Source organism: Cricetulus griseus, chromosome 6, assembly GCF_003668045.3.
Source record: "Cricetulus griseus strain 17A/GY chromosome 6, alternate assembly CriGri-PICRH-1.0, whole genome shotgun sequence".
NCBI classification, from domain to species: Eukaryota; Metazoa; Chordata; class Mammalia; order Rodentia; family Cricetidae; genus Cricetulus; species Cricetulus griseus.
The window spans coordinates 38,563,707-38,587,699 of NC_048599.1; the positions used below are offsets into that span (position 1 = coordinate 38,563,707).

General features: G+C 40.7%; 1 protein-coding gene across 1 annotated transcript in view; it reads left to right on the forward strand.

Moving 5' to 3' along the window:
- Sel1l2 (SEL1L2 adaptor subunit of ERAD E3 ligase) overlaps positions 1–23,993 on the forward strand; it is a 47,570-nt gene that overhangs the window by 16,882 nt on the left and 6,695 nt on the right. The window contains exons 8-15 of the mRNA XM_027420975.1: positions 7,220–7,288; positions 8,581–8,658; positions 14,678–14,740; positions 15,284–15,371; positions 17,786–17,934; positions 19,003–19,168; positions 19,279–19,353; positions 22,226–22,398. Coding sequence (XP_027276776.1) covers positions 7,220–7,288; positions 8,581–8,658; positions 14,678–14,740; positions 15,284–15,371; positions 17,786–17,934; positions 19,003–19,168; positions 19,279–19,353; positions 22,226–22,398 — 861 coding nt within the window. The remainder of the gene's footprint in view (positions 1–7,219; positions 7,289–8,580; positions 8,659–14,677; positions 14,741–15,283; positions 15,372–17,785; positions 17,935–19,002; positions 19,169–19,278; positions 19,354–22,225; positions 22,399–23,993) is intronic.

Here is a 23,993-nt window from a genome sequence, read left to right on the forward strand (position 1 = left end):
CTGTGTTCATAAGATTGCTCCAGTATCTGGCTTTAGCCTACAAAAGAGGTTAGTCATAGGGTACGTAACTGGGAACATTTCCTCATTTGTTATAAACGGGAGCTTTCGGAAATCTACGGGACCTCCTATAGTAGTTCAGTACTTATCCCTAGCATAGGTGTGGACTTTGGGAGCCCAATCCACATAGAGGGATACTCCCTGAGCCAAGACACATGGGGGTGCGCCTAGGCCCTATCCCAAAGGATATGATAGACTCTGATGACCCCCTATGGAGGGACTCACTCTCCCTGGGGAGCAGAAATGGTATGTGATAGGTAGGGTATTATTTGGGGGGGGGGGGCAGGGCAGGAGGGAGGAGTGGGAACTGGGATTGACATGTAAAACAATCTTCTTTATAATTCAAATAAAAATAAATAAACGGGAGCTTTGATTGGCTTAAGAATGGCAACAGCCTTTCTATAGAACACCCTACACACACACACACACACACACACACACACACACACACACACACACACACACACAAGTACTGTCAGTCAGCCATACACAATGTGAACACTTGAAAGGAACAGGAGCCAGCTTAACTCCCATGAAATACAAGCCCTCCTGAGTGGCTCTGAAGGATCCCAAGGCTGTAGTGTCAGCAGTCAGGAACCAGGCGTTATGAGGACCCATCTCAGGCTTTCAAGCAGCTGCTGAAAGAGACTTTTTAAAGTGTGCTTTATACATGAAAAGACTACTCTGTAGAGATAAAACAAACTGTTTCACATCTCAGAGCTGGAAATAAGTATATTTAAGAAGCATAATTTGAAGGCCTGTGTAACAGCTCAGCAGTTAAAGAGGACAGAGGACCCAGGTTCAGTTCCCAGCACCCACATGGTGGCTCACAACCGTTTACAGCTCCAGTTCCAAAAGATCTGACACTCTCTTCTGGCTTCCTTCTGTGCCTGGTACACAGGCATACATGCAGGCAAAACACTTATACATAAAAATAAATCTTCAAAAATAAAGAAGCAAAACTGAATGCAGGCTTTGAGCATTGAAAACATGTGTTATTTCTAATAAATATCATTTCTTTTTGCACCATTCCCACAATATAACCTCTAAAATCTGTTCCCTGTTTCTAGAGTAAGAATACAGAAAGGCATGCTCACTCAGGTTTCCTCCATTTCTGACTTTCCAATAATTGGCCTGGGCCTCATTTTTCCCATCCAGAGACCCTAAGATCATGAGTTTGATTCCAGAACTTTTCTAGTAGGCAGGCACTCTTTCAGACAGGCTCAGGATGGTTCTTTCTACCCCTCAGTCTAATGACACTGAATATATGTGGAAATCCATCCAAATATCTCAAACCTTAAGCCTGGCTTGCTTATGCTCAGTTAGTTAGCCACAGGGAAGAGGGAAAGATGAAAGAACAAAAAGACTCTTAAGAGGCTGCTGAGGAGCTCCTCCATATTTGCCTTCTTGTCCTTTGAGTCTCACCTCCTCAGAGAGAATTTTCTAGGTAACTCTAGTGTTCCACTACTTATACTCCCACACCATTTATTTTCCACACAGCACACATAAGTAACTCCCTTCATTCTATTGGCCTTTATTGCTGTCTGTGCCCATAATGGAATTTATGTGCTTGTTTCTATTGCTCACTAGTTTGTCTTCTACTTGGAATAGTGCACTCAATAAATATATGTTCAATGAATGGATGCTAGTAACGTACACATGGGGTGATGCCTCTCATCATGAAAAGCACCACTCCAGCCAGTCTGGTGTTTCAGTCCACTGAAGAAATTATTACTACACAGCTCATTTTAAATGTGATGCTCTGGTTTGCTGGCCAGCAAATTAAATATCAAAATGCCCAGGAATAACTATCCTGCCTTTCTCCCATCACTGCTTGCTACTTGATTGAATTAATTTCTCTCAGAATTTGTTATCATAGGGAACAATTTGGTCCCTCCATGACCAAATTTCTAATTATTAGAAATTGTGTATGTACGATTCTTGATTACATTATCTTGATTTTTCTATACTCATATTCTAATTTCATTTGCATTATTAAAATATAAAAGCTCAGAATGAATTGGATTAGGAAAGCTGACAACTTGGGTGCATATTGTTAAAGTGGATGCAGCATAATTAAGTTAAAAACTGGCAGAGGAATGATATCAACCCTAAGAGCAACTGCATTATCCTCTCTGCTACCCAGTATAGAGAAAGAACTAATGCCCCTTTCCAGAATGATCTACAGAGCCTTGGATAAAGGAAGTGTTCGTAAATGTTTTCAGAATAATGCACTTCTTTCACATTTCATTGTAGAGAAAATGTTACAAACTAATTAAATTAGGGATTTTCTTAGAGCCAATAAAAAGTCACAGTTACAAGAGGGGAGAAGTTTAAACAATGAAACTTTACCTAACACAATGTCTGAGGCATGCTATTTTTCATAACAACACACCATTAGCTGTGAATAAACCATTATTCTACTGAGAAAGAAAGTAACTGTCAATATAACTTTAAACTATAATCTGCCATTGGCAGTAAGATCTATCATGATTAAAATGTACATTGTAGAATGAACAATTCATAAGTGCTCAGTAATTTTCTTCAAGGTAAGGTCTTACATATCCCAGATACGTGGCCTCAAACTCACTGTATAGCCAAAGATGACTTTGAACTTCTGATCTTCCTCCTTCCACCTCCTGAGTGCTGAGATTACAGGCATGTTTATGTGATGCTGGGCATTGAATCCAAGGCCTTGTACATACTAAGCAGTCACTCTACCAACTGAGCTACATCGTTGGCTCTGCTCAATGAGTATTTAGAGGATACATGGATGGCTGGGTGGATAATTATTCTGTTTTGTTTGTTTTTTGTATGATCTTATGTAGTCAAGGCTGACCTCAAAATCATTAGAGAACTGACCTTAACCTTCTGATTATCCTGCCTCCATCTCCTAAGTACCTCCATCTCCTACTGCATCCAGTTTATGCAGTACTAGAGATCAAACCAAGGTTTTGTGTAAGCTGGGTAAGCCCAAGCACTCTACAAATTGAACTATGCCTCCACCCATCAAAATTCTTGAGAGCAATAATTTGGTTTTACATATGTGTATCCACTTGCATGGCAATTTCGTGTGATGTTAAATACATTTTTACAGCTAGATGTGGTGGTGCATACGTTTAGTCTTAACACTAGGGAGGCAGAGGCAGGTGGATCTCTGAGTTTGAGGCCATCCTAGTCTGCAGAGTGAGTTCCAGGACAACCAGAGATACACAGAGAAACCCTGTCTCTAAAACTATTAATAATAATAAATTTTTTTTAGAATAGAAACAATCACACAGTAGAAGCAATCACATCAGAACTGATGAATTTAAAAAAGAGAACTGAAGTTCCAAGTAGGCAAAGACAGTGAAGTAAAGAAAACCACAATACTGGAGTAGAATAAGCTACAACACCGGAGTGAAGTAAGCCATGATGACAGTGAAATAAAAGACTCACAGCAGTGAAATAGAGTAGGCCATGACACTGGGATCATTAAGTACTGTGTGAGAAGCTGCCAAGTCTCATGAACTTTATGGGAATCATATTGTTCAAGGATTGGGAACTCTAGGACTTTTATTTGCTTCTGATTAGATTGTTTCCTCTTAAAAGTCCAAGTTATCTTTTTTCCAGAATGAAACTTTTTTCCCAGAACTTTCTGCTGCAAACTAATTGAGAGCCAAATTACTAAACTGGATTTTGAAATGATTTTAGGACCATAATACTTAGGCCAAGATGTTCTGTAAAGACTAAAGTCCAGGTCCCTTGTTTTAAAGATTCATAAATATTCATTCATTTTAAAACTATGTATGCATGCTTAAAATATGACACTGTGTTAAGGACGGAGGACCCAACATTGAAGGAGACAAACAGATAAATTGACAGGTGAATGACATTATGGGGACAGAACAAGGTACCTGGAGAACACAGAAGAGAATCTAAATGAGGAAATCAAACCTAGAGACAATGTGACTTGTACAAACAACACAATTATTTGGGTGTATGCTTAGCTCTGGCCCACAGTCTATGACAATACCAACTTGAATGTACCCAATCTTTCCAGGTCTCACAACCCAAGCAGGGCCAGGCCTGGTTAGTATGATTAGTATTTGGATAGAAAGAGCATCCATACAAAAAGCCCTTTTTCAAAAACCAGCGTTTTTTTTTTTTTTAATTTGGAAAATCATACATAGTTTTAATAGTTTTTTTTCCTATCTAACACTTAGGTTAGTCCAGAGATTTTTAGCTTCAAGATTTCACAATGATTGTAAATCTCTAATGATGTTTATTTTCTAACAAAATTAAATCCTTAGTTTAGTAGTCAGAGCCATAGCCTCCATTTACCTTTACAAGCCCTAGATTTGGGGTATTCTATTCTGGCCACAATGAACAGAGATATTTTTTCAGACAGCTTAGGCATTCCAAAAGGAAAGCAGACTCCCTTTCTCTTGACACTCCCCTAGTTTCTGATGGCCTCAATATAGTGAGGCTTCTATTACTTTGGCCTTCCCCTTTATACCATAAAGGCAGAGTTCCAAGAACACAGACACTGTATTCAGTCCTCTTATGGAATATATATGCTGGGTGTATGACTTTAGATGTCACTAAATGAGAACATATATTAATAATGTCTTCCTTATAATGATAGTATGAGAATTTAGAAAGAAAAGACATACAAACACTTGATAGGAAATAGTACACTCTATATTAACTCTCTCATTCTCTACCCATATAATTATTTGGGACCATTCCTTTTATCTCCTTACCTACTCATTGCTATTAACAAATGTTCATTTTTTTTCTCAGCATCATTGTCAGGTAGCAAATGTAGGAATCATGTTTTATGTTAAAATACTTTCTAAATATCTTTGATATTTTCACACATGTACTCAATGTATCTTCAACGTAACTACTTCATTCTCCCCTTCTCCCCAAGATCTCTTCCCCTAATACATCTCCCTCTCACATCCTCTTCATATATGCATAGATAGATATAGTTAGAAATTCTTCTATATACAAATAAAACTAAGTCCAGTTACTACTACCTACAGTCTCATGGCTGTGGCGCCATCCACTGCGCTATTACCAACATACCAGTGGCCAAACCCTCAAAGAAACTTGACTCTATTCCTTAGCACTTTGAACTACCAATAGCTCCTCAACCAGGAATGGGGTCATATAAGGCCCTGTGACATCCATGCTGTAATATTGACTGGCCTGATCTAGTATAGTTCTTGTGCAGGTATCCATAGCCACTGTGGGCTCATAAGTGAAACAGCCATGTCATGTCCACAAGACAGCATTTCACAGCACTCCTCCCCATTCTTAAGGCTCATACCATACGTTATTTCCATCTTTCTTCCACAGTGTTCCTTGAGCCAATGTGAGTAGGGAGTGGGGAATAGGGAATGATCTAGATGTTCCATTTAGGGCTGAGCATTCAACCATAACTTATCCACACGTCTTTGACAACCGTGAGTCTCTGTATTAACAGTTACTCACTGCAAAAAGAAGTTTCTCTGGCCAGGATTGACAGCAGCACTAATCTATGGGGATATAAACATAAATATTTAGGAGGCAATTTGATAATATGGGCATTTAGTAAAATGAAAGTAACAGGTTTTCTCTTAGAGCCTATGACCTCTCTAGCTGTGGACTTTTGATCAAGTTAACAGAATCAGCCATGAATTTTCTCCTGTAGATCTGGCCTTAAATCCAATCAGAAAGGTGTTGGTTATCCCCATTAATTATGCCACTATTTCACCAATGGGAAATGTTACTTGCAGGTCACTATTATAATATTCAAGGTCAGCAATAGATTATCACTGATGTCTTTTTTCAGCTGATGGCCTGCATAGCATCTTTTAGCAATATGAAATCTAAGGGACCATGATTTTGTTCATTTCTGAGTGACCTATAGTACCTAATATACCTATAGGCGTGTAGCAGACATCAGTCAAGTTTTCCAAAGGACAAATGAAGACTGAAAGAGATGAGGCAATGAAGTCCAGCAAGGTACATCTGCACTTAGGTTCACATGGAAGACTAACTTGACAATATGGAAGTTGCTCTCAAATAAGATGGCAACATTGGTAGAGCCAATTTTCATATAATAGAACTGTCCATGTTTCTTCCTTAAACATTTTCTTCTCTTTGAGAGGGAGTAGATCATTGCACATTAACCTAGTCAGGACCTTGGTTTTTTGTTTGTTTGTTTGTTATTTGTTATATATACAACATTCTGTCTCTGTATGCTTGCACACCAGAAGAGAGGACACCAGACGCCATTATAGATAGTCGTAAACTGGTTGCTGGGAATTGAACTCAGGACCTCTGGAAGAGCATCCAATGGTCTTAATCTCTGAACCATCTCTCCAGCCCTAATTACAACCTGTAAAAAACTGATTCATTGTATTCAAATAGATGCATTGTGTGCAAATGTGACACCCAAGAGTTGTGTATAGGTCTTGTTCTTAGGGTTAGTCACTTTTATTTCTCAGGAATTTTCTAGAAAGTCAAGATGATGCCTAGAGAATGTAGCAGTAAGAGTTAAGATTATTCTAAAATGTTTAATCTTATTTCTTAGAGAAATCAGAGACTTTGTTGTTTCATTTTGATTCAGAAGAAATTGTCTTGAAGCTAACCTCTACACAAAGACATGGTCTCAGCAAGCATCTGGGTGTGTCTGGCCTTATTCTGCCTTGTAAACATTAGGATTCTGCCAGCTGTAGTACAAGCTGTCTCAAAATAAGTACATCGAAGCCTACTTTTCCAAATACCGGACTATTTAAATTTGTAGCTAAGATTAATCTTTCATTATGAAGCCACATGCCTACCCAGATTTTCCAAATGTGAGAAGAATAAAAGTCTTTACATTCTATTATATATTTTTACATGAATATAATATATATTCACCCTGTTTCAGACACACACACACACACACACACACACACACACACACACACACACATATATATATATATATATATATATATAATATATATATATATATATTCTCCCACTCTTTAGGTTTATGACTGAAATAACCACTTGGAAGAGTGCCTTAAAGTGGTTATTTCATAAATATTTTTGAATGCATATTGAATGAATAGAATCTGGTTCAGAAAATCATTTTGTAGAATGTATTTGTGACTGGCAATAATACTGTTCCTTTTCTCTCCAGAAGGCACTATACTACTTTTTAAAGGCGGCAAAGGCTGGGAGTGCAAATGCCATGGCATTTATAGGAAAGGTACATGCTTCTAGTTCATCAGTGCTTGAAATTTCTTGAAAAGCTAAGAAACATGGGGACTGGGAGATGTCTCAATGCATAAAATGCTTACTGTCAAACATGAAGACCTGGGCTTCCTTCTCCATCTCCTGCCCCGCCCTGCAAAAAAAAAAGCCCATCATGGTTATGGAGGTCTGTAACCCCAGTTCTGAATAGGTAGAGACAGGTAGATCTTTGGAGATCATTGGCGAGCTAGTCTAGCTGAATCACTGAGTCTCAGTCTTAGTGAGAGACCAGGTACAGGGACCAGTAAGATTGTTCTGCAGGCAAGACATCTGCTGGGAAATCCTGGTGATCTGAACTCAATTACCAGCAACTACATGAAGGTGGATGGAAAGAACCAACTCAACGAAATTCTCCTGCTGTGGCATGCATGCTAGCAATATGCCCCTCCCAACACACACAAACAAGCATGCACACATGCATGCACACAAGTTTGCGCACTCTAAGGATTGACCAGCACAGCCAGTTGAATGCAGGGTAAGGTGTGACCACACTTGAAGACCTCTTTTATAGCAGCAGCTGAAGACGCACTCAGCTGCAGCCAATGGGTGGTACTCTTGAAGTGACAGGAAGAAGCCAATTAGAACAACAGCCTTTCTCCAAGGCACTCAGAGCCTTGAATACACCTTGCCTGGACAGCTCTGCAGACAGTAGCTATGAGCTCATGAGCTTCCCTTAGACCCAACAGATAACAGGTCAGATCTCATCAGAGACTGTTACGGGCCCTGGCCCAGTCAGGTAGGTGTCTCTTTTCCACACCCCTGGAATGAGAAATAGTTCTACCCCAAGCAAAGTCAAAATCAGCCCTTATGCCTCCTGTGATGGGCTATTCTCTCCCATAAAGAGATGCTTTCTCCACTCCCCAGGCTACTTTGGCTCCCTGTAGCTGATTTGCATTAGTTACCATGGGAATGAGTATCCTGCTTCTAGAAATGTTACATACTGTGATTTAGATGCAAGAAACATGAGAAAACACAAATAGGGTCCATTACTTTTGTGTCCTGGGGCAACATCATTTTAGTGTGTGTGTGTGTGTGTGTGTGTGTGTGTGTGTGTGTGTGTAGTAGGTGACATTAATTGCTCTCTTACTTGAAGTAAAACTAAGATAATGCGTACTACTTTAAAATGTGCAATTCTGTGGATTTATTATACACACAATGCTCTGGTGATCATTACTGCTATTTAGTTTTAAAATATTTATATCACTTTTAAATGCTTTTGCTATTTACATCCTCTTTTTTTATCCATAGATGTACTTAGAGGGGAATACTGCTGCACCACAAAATAATGCCACTGCCTTCAAGTACTTCTCCATGGCGGCCAGCAAGGTATAATCTCAGTCCACTGCAGTAAATGTGTAAGATAATTGGCATCTATTTCAAGCAGACTGATGCCCAAGAATTAACTTCAAAGTCCTAAGCCCATATGATAAGTGTATAAAGTGAGGGCATGACCACTCAAAGGTATGGTTGAGGGGAAGGTTTTTATTGTAGAAATGAGGAAGAGTGCAGCTGTAAGCATCTGGAAGAGTCCCAAGCATGGACTAATTATGGCCAGCAGACTGAGAGGAGGGTAGGGGGAGAGAGAGGAGAACCGAGAGAGAGAGAGAGAGAGAGAGAGAGAGAGAGAGAGAGCAAAGAAAGGAAGACAAAAGAGCAAGCATGTGGCCAGAATGGCAGGGTTATATAGGAATGAGAAACTGGGGGAAGGGAGGCCCATGAGCTGGAGAAGTTTAGGGTAGGGGGGCAGGGTGAGAAGAGCTGGGAGGAGTCAGGGTGCCACCATAGACAGGTATTTGTTAAACTGAGAGTATGGAGGTTAACCTGCACTTCGGCATGCCAATAGGCTCCACAGTTAGCCATTTGTCCAAAGTTTCTTCTGTACCCGACAAAAAGCCTAGAAAGGACTTTTATGTCTTAGAGAAGTATATCATCAGCAATAAAGTACTGAGCTGGATCATGGAGGGATGTGGCCTGTCTTCTGTCTTTTGGTAAATAAAAATGGCAGTGACTCTGCCACCCTTGCTGGAGCCAGCGGGAAGCTAGACAGAAGTGCAGCTTCTCTCTCCCCTGAGCAGTAGACTAAGCCATGACTCGGGAACAGTAATAAAGGGGTAGGGGTGGAGAGGAGACTTTAATCACTAACCACAGTAAGTTTAAGACAAAGATAGTCGCCATCCAGCTTCCTGTGGGGCTAGTTTATCTAAAGGCTAGAGCCCCAGCAGCCCATGTGGAAGGTTGTCAGGCGGTAGCCAAGGAAAGGTGATGAAGAACATGACTCTCTGGCTTGAGCGTCATTCCTGCAACTTACTCTCACTGTGGCCATGGATAAGTTATATAACTTTCTATGTTTCACTATCCCTATCAGTAAGTTGAGAATATAAGATTTGCCTGGTGTTGTCATATTATAAACCATGAAAGCATTGCCTGGCATATTATAGTTGCAGGATATTAACTGCTGTCCTTTGTAATCTGGATCTAGTTAGGTAAAGTGAACCTTGAAGCACAGCCAAGGCAGAATATCTTGCAGTTATGAGGGAATACAGAAAGGGTGTGAACAGTTGGCCCTTTGTATACCACGTTCCATATGCATCCATTCACCTAATCATAAATCCAAAAATTGTAACTGAACACGTACAGGCATTTTCTAACAGTGTAACAACCATGTACATAACCTTGAGCTTGTATGTGTTGTGTCACATAGAGATGATTCAGAGTATAGGGAATGTGCATAGGTTATATGCAATAAATACTACATGATCACTTGTGAAAGGCCCAGAATCTAAGGACTTTAGTATATTTGGAGGTCCTGAAGCCCATCCATCCCCGTCCCAGGAACTGAGGACATCCATGATCTGTCTCCTGCTGCTGAACATGGCTTCAATCCTAGCACTCGGGAAACAGAGGCAGGAAGATCACTGTGAGTTGAAAGCCATACAGGGTTACATAATGAGACCCTGTGTCAAAGGAAAAAAAGTAAACAATACTCAAGAAAGTATCTTTGCTATAGACTCAGTGAAGCTGGTTCTGTCAGCTCAAACTTAGTAGACGAGCCTGAATCCCTTTTCTATACAAAGAATAACCTCATCCCATACCCATCGGCCTAAACTTGGGAAATGCCCTGATTAACTCTGGCACCCACAGTAGGAAGCATTTTTTTCTGTCTTACAATTTTATTCTGTAAACTGGCAAAACTAAGATGCATTTGGATCAAGAATGTTTTCGACTGTTCTCCGTTTTTACAAACTGTACACTGCCTTGAGAGCTGGTTTAGAAATGACAAGCAGCCTATAGCTGCCGATGTTGTGGTGAAATTAGTGAGAGGCTGGTCCTCAGCACCTCTCCCTTTTATTTTCTATGGGATTGTTGCTCAGTGAGACAGTTATCTGGAATAGCATTAGATTAGGCAGCCAAGGGAGGCAGACTTAAAGGAGGTAACTGAGGACAATCTTTTGTAATGTGGCAAATAATTCTGATTTGTCACCCCAAAGGAATAATGCCAGGAATCTGGGTGTATAAATGAACTCTGCTCCCCAGACACTAGGGGATTTATAACTAGCAGTGACCCAGCCTAGTTATAATTTAACCTTAGCTTTTTTTTTTTCCTTAGGAAGGAAGTCTAAAACTGTATTTAAAGTAATTCTTCTCAGTGGCATTAGGTGGGCACTGCCACATACTCCATAGCCATTGCCTGAACAGCTTGTTAGAGTCCTCATGTATATTTTTGTTTGACAATTTAAAAATAAAATACTGTTCTTGGGATTTAGCTGTAGCTCAGTCAGTACACTGCTTGTTTAGTGTACACAAAATCCTGGGTTTAATCTTTACCTCGAATAAAGCAGATGTGGTGATACATGCCTGCAATCCTAGCACTCCAGATGTGGAGGGAGGAGGATCAGGAACTATACACCAAGTTCAAGGCTAACCCGAACAACCTGTCTCCGAAACAATGAGTGTGTGTGTGTGTGTGTGTGTGTGTGTGTGTGTGTGTGTGTGTACACACGCGTGTGCATGCCCACACAAGCATATGTGCACACAGGCAAGTGTATTGCTAAATTTGCGTTACAGTTTTATTAGTACCAGGATAAAAGTACCATTCACAAACTCTTTTGTGTTAATTGTCTCACACAGGACACACCAGGCCTAACCCTATCTCCATACATTTATCACGCCCTTCCTTCCTGTATCCCTCATTCGAAGACAGACTGAGCAGAGCTCAGTTGATGTTCCCTCCACAAAGCATCCCCACATCCTTTTGCTCACAAATCCTTTCCTTGTTTTGAATTAGTGTCTTACTCTCTGCTCTGGGGTTCTAGAGCTTTCTGCCCCCTGGCTTCTTTTCTACTGTCTAGAATCTATGCCCCCTCAACTTGCGGAGGACAGGGTCCTTGTCTCTTGCTAAAGTTCACTAAATGTCAGATAAATGACCATCTGCTCCCCAGGTTCATATCCCTTATATAATCAAGAACATTAAGCTCTAACATGGAAGTTATATATTGGAAAATTGGCTACACATGTTTCATTCATGTTTAATATCAGTAAATGTCATATCAAACCATGCACAGTTAAATCCCTTTGTGCTTCATGATTGTGCTAATGCATATTGAGATGTATTATCTCATATGTATTACATGGATTTTCTTTAAAAATGGCAAGAGCTGACTATGCAGGGTTACTGTTCTATCTGGCAACAACTGGAGCAGAGACGCTCACTGGCTGCTGCCCTCCCTAGACTAAACAGATACCCTCTGGTTTGCCTTACTCTCCTCTATTCTACCACTTGTCCAATCAAGTTACCTCAGATAGGACTCAGTGACAGATCAAAGTATGATTCCATCCAAATCCAACTTGGCAAACCAGTGAGTTTATAGGCAAGGGAGACTTAGATCAGTGGTTCTCAACCTTTCTAATGTTGTGACCCTTTCATATAGTTTCTCATGTTGTAGTGACTCCCAACCATAAAATCATTTCGTTGCTACTTCATAACTCTAATTTTGTTACTGTTATGAATTGTAATGTACTATCTGATATGCACGTTGGCCTTAGGTGACCCCTGTGAAAAGGTTGTTCAACCCCCAAAGTGGGTCATGACCCACAGGTTGAGAACCACTGCCTTAGAGGACACGGATGACCACAGAGCAGCCACCCCAGTGGAAAGCCTCAGTGCAGCACAGACAATGGAGTTATCATGGGTACATACTCTATACATTGCGGTGAGTCCCAAACCACAAGATTGCGTGCAAACGAAGCTGAATTCCCTAACTGGGGAGAAGGCTGTATAAGGGGGCAGCAGAAATCTACAGCAGAGTCTAATGACTCTCCCTTCTTCTATGAGGAAACACCCATAGGCCTAATGGTGAGGGTCCCTTGCAAGCAGCCACAGCCATTCTAATGATGACAGTAACGGCAGTCACGCTCAGAGGATAGCATCCTACAGTGACTCCTTACACCAGCAGCACAGAGCATGGAGATGACAGAGTGGGCCATTCCAGGCCCAAGATTCCAAACAGGTGCTTTGGGCTTACCACCACTGAGTTACCAGCAAAAGAAGGAAAGTAGTTTGTTCTAACTGTTAAAATCTTCTCCCTTCGTCCTTCCTCTCCTTTCCTCCACTTTCATTTTTTCAACATTTAAATGATGCTTCTTAGATAATAGACTAATCAATAATCAGGAGACTTTGCCACATTCATCACAATAGGTCTTATTAGTCTCAGAGCAGAGTAATGGTGATCACTAGAAACTACAGGTAGATGTAAGAGAAAGCAGAAGAAATATCTGTGTAGTTCAAGGCCTCAGGATTAATACCCAGCAGAAAACAAGCAGGGAGGGCCTTTATGCCACTTAGTTAATATTGATGGAATATCCTAAGGATTTTTTTATAGCATTTGGTCCCTTGATATGCACAGGCTCAGAGCTGGGATTCTTGAGACAGTATTTAAAATATGCCTTCTCTGCTTCTGTGCTCTTCCCAGGTCATGGGGCATGCTCTGGCTGCATACACAGAACTAATTTTGGTTGTTAGGAGATACTGAGGAGCTTTCTATCAGAATTGAACTTCCTAAGGAAATTCTGTAAGCCTATAAAACAGATCGATGGACAGGTCTGTTGAACGAATGCCAAGTGGCCAAGCCCTGGCTTCTTACACAGTCACCAGAGAGCAAAAGACATGAGAGGAGATAAGAGAAAAGGGACCTTTCTGTTGGAAAGTCACTCTGTGTGACACACACACACACATTCACCCCACAACATATGGAGATCAGAGCACTACTTTCAGGAAACTGTGGCTTCCATAGGTTCCAAGGCTGCCACTCAGGTTGTTCTACTCGTCACTCCAAAGAGTTTTATCAGGGGCCCTATAGCCTGTCATTTTAAGGCTCACTCTTCACTCAGGACTGACTCAAGTGCAGCACGGCCCTTCCTGTGTTGAAGGCACCCCATTTTTAGAGTGCTAAGTATAGATGAGAAAAAGAAATGGTAACTTAGCATCAAGTAGACATTGGTGATGTTATGAGCAGTTGAATTTGAATAAACATACACCATGTAATATAATATAATATAATATAAATAATATATACAAGTAATAATAAATTATTAACTGTTAGCAGTGGTTGCACTGAAATCCAACATCCTGAAATGCCATTTGGCTATTGATGTCAACTCCCTCTGGCCAAATTAGGTAACAATTGTTTGAATAGACCTTCCCGTTCTAGAAAACAAATCCATCCTTCAAGTCTCAGTTAAATGTCACTACCACGATAACTAGATTCTCCTAACTTCCTAACCTCAACCAAACAGTCAAGTACCCCCTTTTATCTGCATGCAACATTCTCAACATTTTCTTCAAAACTTACTACATTTGGCATGACTGAGAAATAAGACCCACCTAACAGGGCTTGGTCGTGCAGACCTGTAATCCTAGCACTTGGGACACTGGGGCGGGATAGGATGATTGTAGGTTTCAGTACAGCCTGGGATATTTGGTGAGAACTCTAAAATGAACAAACAAGAACAATTGGAAAGAGGGAATAAAAGAAGGGAGGGAAGGAGGGAGGGAGGGATGGAGGGGGAGAGGGAGGGAGGGAGCGGAAAGAAATGTGACTCACTTCTTTGATATACCTCAGAACCCAGGAGTCTGTGAACCCCAAGGCAGAGTTACCTCTCACTCTTATGGAATGCCACAAAGCAAGTGCTGAGTATTGAATGAAAGAATAAAATAAAGTTCTGACTTCCATTTCCTTCTTTTTTCTTCTTCTAGTAGAGGGGTTGACTAGAATGAAAGAATAACTTGAAATGCTTGAATTGATTCTACAGTAATTTTCCTTATCACAGATTTTTTTAATTCTTCTAGGGCAATGCAATTGGTCTTCATGGACTTGGGCTCCTTTACTTTCATGGAAAAGGTGTTCCTAGGGTAAGTTCAACAACCTTGTCATCCCTTCAAAAATTTCTAGCATTTTTGCAGTTAACATTAATGGTCATGCATTAATGTTTAGGAATTCAATTTTATTGTTTGATTAGACAAACTAGTATACCTGACAGAGAATGAGATGATTCAGTAAAATTTTTGCCAAAGAAATAGAGGAACAAACCTACAACAAGAATAGCATCTACAGTTGTGTCTGAGACTCATAGGGTCAAACTAGCTTTTGAAACAGCTGCCTCCTGAGGATTTTATTGATAGAGAAGTTTATCTTCTTAGCTTAATATGTCTTTTGAGTCACCTTCCCTCATCTAAAAAAAAAAAAAACCAACTACCAATACAGAAAAATACAATTTATAATGAAATAAGATAGTTACTTCTTTATAGAATCTAATATAATAATGAAATGTATTATATCTCTGGTGCTATTTTAACTAGCCTATAGGACACTGACAGTACTCTCAAGCTGGAAAGTGGTTGTTGCCATGGAGTTATGCATATAGCTTTGAGTAATGCAGTGTAATTATCTTGCAGAATTATGGTGAAGCACTTAAATACTTCCAGAAAGCTGCAGAGAAGGGATGGCCTAATGCACAGTTCCAGCTAGGCTTCATGTACTACTGTAGGTACCACAAATATGGCTACCTTATTTAGAATGATGTATGCATTAGTAAATCTTCTCCTTATCAAAGGGTTGCTGTGAGTGGCTTTCAGAGAACATTAAGGCATCATTTTAAAGAGAGCTTTAAAGAAACCTAAAGACTTGGGGATTAGTTGGAAGAAAGAGTAAGGAGATAGACAGAAAGTCCACCTTTGAGTGGATTCACTTTGAGGTTCTTGCGATATCCAGTGTACATGTCCGGAAGTAATGATGACATTCAAAAGGGAAGACAAGGCTGAGGAGAAAGATTTGAGACATAAATGTACAGGTGTAAGTTAAGCAGAGTTGAGCTTGCAAAAGCAAAAGAACATGAGAAAAAGGGAGGTGTGGCTATGCTCATCAATCTGGTGATCCTTTTTGGCATCTTGAAAGGGCAAGCCAAAGAAGAGTGGTCGTCAAAAAGACAAAAGCCTGGAAGGGGAAGAGGGGTTCAAAGGAATCCAAAAGGGCAAAAAGAACTTTCCAGATACAGTGCATATTTCCCTGATAATGTAGCATACCGTCTGGTAATAGAGTGTAGTGGAAGAAGAGGAAGAGAGTCGGGGGAAGGATAGATGGAAGAGGAGGAGGAAGCGAAAGGGAGGAGGGAGAGGAGAGAAGTAAAAGAGGGGAATGGGGAGGGAATGAAAGAGAAATGATTCAGTAACCATGTTGTTTGGCCAATATGGACAATCTTGGAGAGATTATTGTATTTATTGGAATGAGGACCAGTTGACAGTGGGTTAGTGTGTGAATAGAAGGTGAGAAAGAATAAAAATAGTATTTCCAAAATGTGTCTTTAAGAGAAAAATGGAACTAAGGGGGCAATATCTAAGAAGGGATTGTTATAAAAATGATGAGAGGCATGAACATAATTATGAGTGATAAGAAGAGGCTCTAGGAAGTGGTTGCTATTAAGATATGGTTGATCCCAGGTAGGTGGAGGCCTCTTAGTCTTGATAGAGAAGTGGGATTTCTCATCCTGCAGCACTGGAAGGAAGAGTGAAAGTACAGGTACATAAACTTGGGGTAGGATGGTGAGGAGGGAGGCAAATGGGAAAAACACAAGGTGGCATTGTCCTCAATTATTTCACAGGCATAAACATTGCCCTCTTAGAGCAACAGCGAGGTAGTTAGGGTAAGGAGCCTCTGTCAGTGAGGACAGTTGTCACAATTTTTATGGGGCTTTAAAGAGTGAGTGGTCAAAACAAATCCCACACATCAGAACATGCCCTCACCAAGTCCATCATGCCAAAGATGGAGCCAGGGCAACCACCAACTCTCTTAAGTAGGTCACATCTAGTCAAGAAGTGTGCTGATGTTTGCCACTGTGGTCCAGCTCAAGGGCCTGCTCTGTACTATGTGTTTGGCATCTTGTTCTCCTAAATCACTCCAAGTCTTCAGCTTAGAATCTGTCCATCTCCTCAAGCTTCTGGTAATGGTTTCACATGTTCCAGTTCATTTTACTCTCCCAGCATATGGATACCCAACAGCTTACAGCTGGGCAGACTGAGTCATATCAAGGCCACACTTCTTATCCAAGACCACACAGTCAAGCTGGGATTCAATTGCAAGCAATCTGTCGCCAGACTTTCTGCAATTTTATATTTTTTTTTCAAATTTTATTTATTTACTTCTTCATCTGCTTAGACATGGAGTCTCACTATGTAGTCTGAGCTGCCTTAGACTCACCGCCCTCTTTCCACAGTCTCTGGAGTGTTGTGATTGTAGGTGTATGCACCATGCCAGGCTGACCTACTGCTCTTGCTTAGTTCCTTTGTGACACTGCTGTTAAAAGCCATGAAATTTTTGAGCTAGAAGGGAATGTAAAGCCAATCCAGGGAAAGCCCCCATCTTTTTCCAAGTGAAGTCCCTAGATGGGAATGACTCTGAAAAAGGAATAACAGTGAGAGAGAGCTGAGCTAAGAATCTCTCCTGCTTAGAGATCTACTGGCTCTGCCCAGCACCAAATGTGTCTGCCTTTCCTTCCTCCATTCATGAGCTCAGACAGAGATGCTCTTCCTGGGCCTAGGATTTGCCTGTCTGTGTTTGTGGCTCTGTGTGTGTGTGTGTGTGTGTGTGTGTGTGTGTGTGTGTGTGTGTGTGTGTGTGTGTGTGTGTGTGTGAAGGGGAGAGAGGGAGAAACCCCAGTGATCACATACTTCTTGGTTTCCTTATGTACATGAAACTGAACAGCCCTTCCTTTTTTAATTTTCTGAAAGGGAAAAGATCACAGAATAATCCAGCCACTTGCCCCCCAAATAGGGAATCTGAAATAGTTTTACCAATGGTTTTTCGTCTTTCCCCATCCTGTTTAGACTTGTGGGTATCACTGTGACCATTATATCCATAGAATTCTTTTTTTATGAGTGACTTAAAAGAATTTTCATTTTCAGCTGGCTCTGGAGTATGGAAGGATTATAAACTTGCCTTCAAGTATTTTTACTTGGCATCTCAGAGCGGGCAACCTCTCGCCATTTATTACCTAGCCGAGATGTACGCAACTGGAACAGGGGTGCTGAGATCATGCAGAACTGCCGTGGAGGTAAACTCAGGGTCTCTTTGCAGCTCTTCTGTTCGTCACACAGAGTAGGTTGCTGCCTTTGTTTCACAGCTCTTTCCTTGCAGTTGGCAATGAGCACCGCCATTGCCAGGAAGAAAACCAGTAGCATAACTTCCATTGGGGAGAGATGGAAAGCAATGACCCCTTCCTCTCTGGAACGTGGCTCCTCAGCAAGTCAGAGTCTGCCTGTGGATTCGGTCTAGCAGCTCTGTTTCAGCCCTCAGTCAAACCAGAGTGAGATTGGGAGTCACTACTTGGGAAAGGCAGGCTTGATTTAGCCTAGAAAATGTAGCCGACTCCTTCCCAGAAAACAGGGTCCTTCGATTTTTGATGATTTGGATGACAATTGAGAGAGTGGGCTCTTTCAGCCTGAGCCAGTAATGTACTTTTCAAAAGGATGCTTTTAGGACCTTAATGCCCTTCATTGATTTATTAAATACGTCCGCTGAACCAGTATAAATACCTCCACGTTGCAATCTGGTCCCTCTGAAACTCATTTCAAATGCTGCCAGCTAATAATCTATCTTTAGATCTGTTCCTTTGCCAACTTCCTAATGAATTATGTATGGCTAACCTCTTTTGGTTACATAAGGGCTATTCAGCTAAGTTGACATTTGTCCCCATGGAGCTCTGCACACCTCCCTCCCATTATGTCACCTATACCCTCAGGCACTGACTTCCCTTCCTTCTCATTTCCCCATCAGCTGTAGCCTCATCCATGCAGAGCATCAGTGCCTGGAAAACAACATTATCAACAACAAAGCCCTCCAAATTGCTATTCTTATCCTTAGCCTCCAAGCCAGGAAAGTCTATTCTACAAATTAAAAGGAGCCGGACAACAATTTGCTAAAGACAAAACTACCCTGAGAATCTGTGTGCCTATAAATGTATTAATTCTTCACCCTCGATAATTTTTAAAAAGCCAGACAATTCTAGAAAAAAAAAATAAAGTTCTTGTGCGCTCAGCCAGCATAAGCTGAAGATGAGGATCACAGATCACTGTGTGAGATAAGGCTAACTAGCCTGTTTGATTTCTCTTTCCGTCTTCAGCTTTATAAAGGTGTCTGTGAACTAGGCCACTGGGCCGAGAAATTCCTGACCGCCTACTTTGCCTATAAAGACGGGGACATAGACTCTTCCCTTATTCAGTATGCACTGCTTGCAGAAATGGGATATGAAGTAGCTCAAAGCAACTCGGCGTTCATTTTGGAATCTAGTAAGATCTTTGAAATTCCCCAACCATGCATATGCAAAACTGGCTTACTATGTCCTCATTTAAGCTTTTTTAATTGAATAGTTCCTCTTTTTTTTTTCTTTTGCTTTTAGAAAAGGCTAATATTCTGGGGAAAGAGAAGATGTATCCAATGGCACTTCTGCTATGGAACCGAGCCGCCATTCAAGGTATAAAACAGATCAAAATGGGCACATGGCTGGGTCATATCCTAATTATCCATCTGATTTGCTTCAGTTGTGTTACTGGGCAGAGGTAGAGAGTTACACCATGTCAAGCAGGAGGCACTTCAAATTAGAGGTCATTTCCGAGAATTCATTTTCTTCATTATTCTCAAAGTCCCTTAGTTTAGCAAGCCCTAAGAATTTGTCTCTGTCTCCATGGTACCAGAATTGTTGTGTTTGAAACATGATAATTTTACTCAAGAAAACAATTTTCTTGATCTGGCTTTAGTCATTCATTTGCTGAGTTGTTTGCTGAGCTACTCTGAGATGTGACCTGTGTCTCTATGAGTCTGTAGGCAAAATTAATTATGTGCCGACTATGTTTGACTTCTCTTCTAAAACAAGACACTGAAGACAACATGCTTCAGATCTTTACTCTAACCATCAAAATGTTAGAATTCAAAAAAAAGGGGGGGAGTTCGTTCTTGGCGCCCTCAAGGCCTTCCTACTTACTGGTTTCACATGTGGCAAGGAATGTAAACTATCATTGCTCAGAACAGCATTGGCAGGTGGTATTTGAATCACCATGTCCCTCCCAATTTCCCCCACTAAAATTATAGTATTAAAATCAGAGAGATGTTGCACAGCTGTCACGGTTGGCATTTGGATGTGTGAGGAACTCTTGCAGTAAGAGAGCAATTTTATTTCCAATTAGGTTTCTTGAAATCATCTCCTGTTAAGGCTGAATCATCCCTTTTAACAGGAAGTAATAGGATAAAATATGAGTCTCAGCTGACGCTAATATGAAGCAGAGGGGGTGGGGAAACCCACAGTGGTGCCTTCGAAGACCCAGCTGAGCTGGTAATACAGCAGCAAGCCATCAATATGTTTTAGTGAGAAATTCTATGTTTTGTAAAATGCAATAAAGACCTTATTTGGAGTGAGAAAACAACGCCAGCAATCTCTCAGCCATGGCAAATCAGCTCAGTTGCAACAAATACACATTTATTTCAAGCCAGGAAATGGTGTGGAAATTGGACCAAAGAAAAGATAATCTTAAAATGAGGAGACGTTAATAGTAAATAGAACACACACACACACACACACACACACACACACACACACACACACACACACACACACACTCCTGGCAGGCTCAAAATAATCATGTGTCAAAAAGGTCAGACATACCTATCTCAAAGTTATGGCTGCTGAGTGGCTCACAAAAGGTAGGAAATGTAATGATGACAACTTTCAATTAGTCACTAATGTTTCTTTTGGCAGCTGCTTCATATGAAGAAGGTACTGAAACCTCAGGGCTCAGGAATCACCTTGCATCTGTGGCACTGAAGTAGAAATCTCTCTCTAGTCAACAGATCCATCAAGGAGCCTGTCATGATTGCCACATGCACTCATTAGGGTATTGTGGCTCTGAGGACAGGCTGTTCACTGTCCTCCATTCTCAGAGACTTGGGGCATCCTTCTCCTAACAGCAAATCTTAAGAATACACAAGGATCCCATTTCTTTGTGACTATGGCCAAGAAGGAACGGTGGGGTCTGGATGACAACTTCAAACACAAAGATGGAGTGGGTTTCTCTTTGGGGTAACGCGTCTCTCCTGGCCTCTGCAGATTCCCTTGCTTGAGTGCCATCCCTATCAACCCTCAATCCCACTTGCCTATACATTTTGTGTTAATTATGTAAGAAGCAAAATCTGAAAATTAATGTCTTCATCAGTTTAAGAATTTTAAAAATATTATCTCTGTTCAGAGGGAAACAAAGATGGCTCATGGTGTCCCATATCTTTAAAGTAGCTGGACTTTTACAGAAGATGCTAGACGTTTAGATGAACTTAGTTACCCAAAGATATAACTTAAAAAAAATATGCCAGGCGTTGGTAGTGAAAGCCTTTAATCCCATCACTTGGGAGGCAGAGGCAGGTGGATCTCTTTGAGTTCGAGGCCAGCCTGGTCTCCAGAGTGAGTTCCAGGACAGCCAGAACTATTACACAGAGAAATCTTGTCTCAAAACAAACAAACAAAAATCTGCTGCACTGGGCCAAATTGGGAAAGAATTTTGGAAGGAGTCCTGTCTCTCAAGACATATCTCAGACCCTAATACATATGGTTCCCATTTTCCAAGAAAGCCTGAATTTTGTGAAGGGTTGGCTACAGCTGAGACTAATGTCCAACATGAATTTCCCCTCATCCTCTCAACCCACATTCTTTTAGGGAAGAGAATTATGGCCATCTCCTGAGATACACGCACACACTTAAAAGCCATTTCTAACTGGCCTTCAAAAGAATGACATCACAAATCTTTAAAAGTAATATGATTCCCCCTCCTTGATATATCCATATATCCATGTTTATTGGAAAGTAATATCCCAAATTACCTCTGGAGAAGGCATTTTCTAAAAATATCCTAGCATGATCATTTCATAAATATTTATCAAGTACCATACTAGGCTCCAGAACAACTTTAGTAATTAAGAGCCTTGGGGTTCTTGCCTTGCCCTTCTGGGGCCACTGCCAGATGAGAGTACAGTTTTCTGAAGGGATTCTAGGGCCAGAAAGATGGAATCCAGTTTTCCAATAGTTGTCATCCTATCTCTAAGTATGAATTTATGTGTAGTTTAGCATTTCTTTCAGAAGATTATAATCATGAATATTATCCTGCAATGAAGACTGCTATCACTCAGTATTGTCTTGAGTTTCATATAGTATTTATAGTCTTAACTATGAGATCTTGAATATTTCATGTGTATACACTATATAAGTGTATACATTTGGTGTTTTTATAGCTTATTAGGTTGCTTACTAAGGACTATACATGAATCGCTGTGTTACTATTCTCTCTATCTTGTATTTCTCTCAGGGAATGCTTTCGCTAGAGTAAAAATTGGAGATTACCATTACTATGGTTATGGGACTAAGAAAGACTATGAAACAGCAGCCACACATTACAGCATTGCAGCAGACAAGCATCACAGTGCACAAGCCATGTTCAATCTGGCCTACATGTATGAACATGGCCTGGGTATCGCAAAGGTAATTACATTGCTTCAAAGCTAGTAATGGCAGCTGTGTGAGAAGAGAAAATTTATAAATGTTTGGAATGTCATTGATGTCATTAATGTAGAAGAGAGAAAAGAGTCCTTCTCTCTTGTGCTAACACATGTAACTGTTACCTTCATATCCTCATTTATACCAAGTCCATGATTAATGAGTAGAAGAACTCTAGTTTGGGCCAATCTAATTCATACATTCCTCCTTTTCCAAACACATATTTTTGTAGTGAGCCCCATCTCCACTTTTTCACTGACATGACTTACGAATTGACATCTCCACCAACTCCTAAGCTGCCAATCCCAGCAGCAAGGTGGAATGAAGCCCAGGCTATAGATGAAGGTGCTATTCATAAATCCAGAAACATGTCACAAATCAGCCATTATCTCCATGACACCATACTGGGCACTCTTAAAGAGACCTAAGAGACTAGAGAGACCACATCTGGCCTGAGGCATATTCATTAATGAAAGAGAGCTAACAACACAAATGCTAATGGGGGACATCCCTTAGTCAGTGGGTGTAGTCAGGCAGAAATGTATTATGAGTCTGAAAGGAGAAGATAGGCATGTTAAATGCCAATAGTAACCAGTTTTGGTTAGGTGTAAGACATATATATTATTTTACACACACACAACACACACACACACACACACACACACACACACACACACACATATATATATATATATATATATATATACATATATATGTAACATATGTTTTATATATATGGATAGATAGATAGACAGACAGACACAGACAGATAGAGACAATAAGCACTCTGACCTTGTGTGTATCAGGAATCTACACTGTAGATATCAAGTCATTTGGCCAAGTTTGCAGAATTTCTTTAGTGGTGGATTCAGAGTTTTATGCAAGGCATGTCTGATCCCAAAAATTTTCAGGAAAAAATAAATGGGACTGACAAAGAGTCATTCTTAGTAACAAAGCATGTTTCTCTCCACAGTGTTCATGTTCCTAAATATTTCTAGAGTGAAATACTGTGGAGACTACTGGCTCTCTGTGCTTTCTTCTTCAGTCCAGTAGGACTAGCCACTGAGAATTATTGGTAGGGAGTTTCCTGAGAACCGCTGGTCTCTACAACCCAGCAGAAGGCTTCTTATTCGAGCTCCTACTGACCAGTGACACAGACCCCACTGTCTTGTCTTCCCTGCAGCTTGCCTTTAGCCTGATCATTTTTCATCTGCCTCAGCCCAAACAATAAAATATCAACTCCAAATCCAGCCTACTTTCCAATTCCTAGCAGATGTGAGCTACCTCAGTTTGTGAAATGGACAGGACCGAATGCCAAAATTGGATATTTCTCTGAATGTTATTTGTTGACCCTCCACCTCCCCTCTCCATCCACCTCAGTGAAACAGAACTAATGATACCAGGTGTAGTGATACATTATTTATGACTTATTAAAGCTTGACGGAGGATTCAGAGAAGCAAAGTCAGCCTGAAGCTATAGAGAGACATCCTGCAGTGGTGATACACACCTTTAATGGCAGCAACCAGAAGCTAGGAGGTGGTGATTCAAATCTTTAATCAATCCTAGGACTCGGGATTAA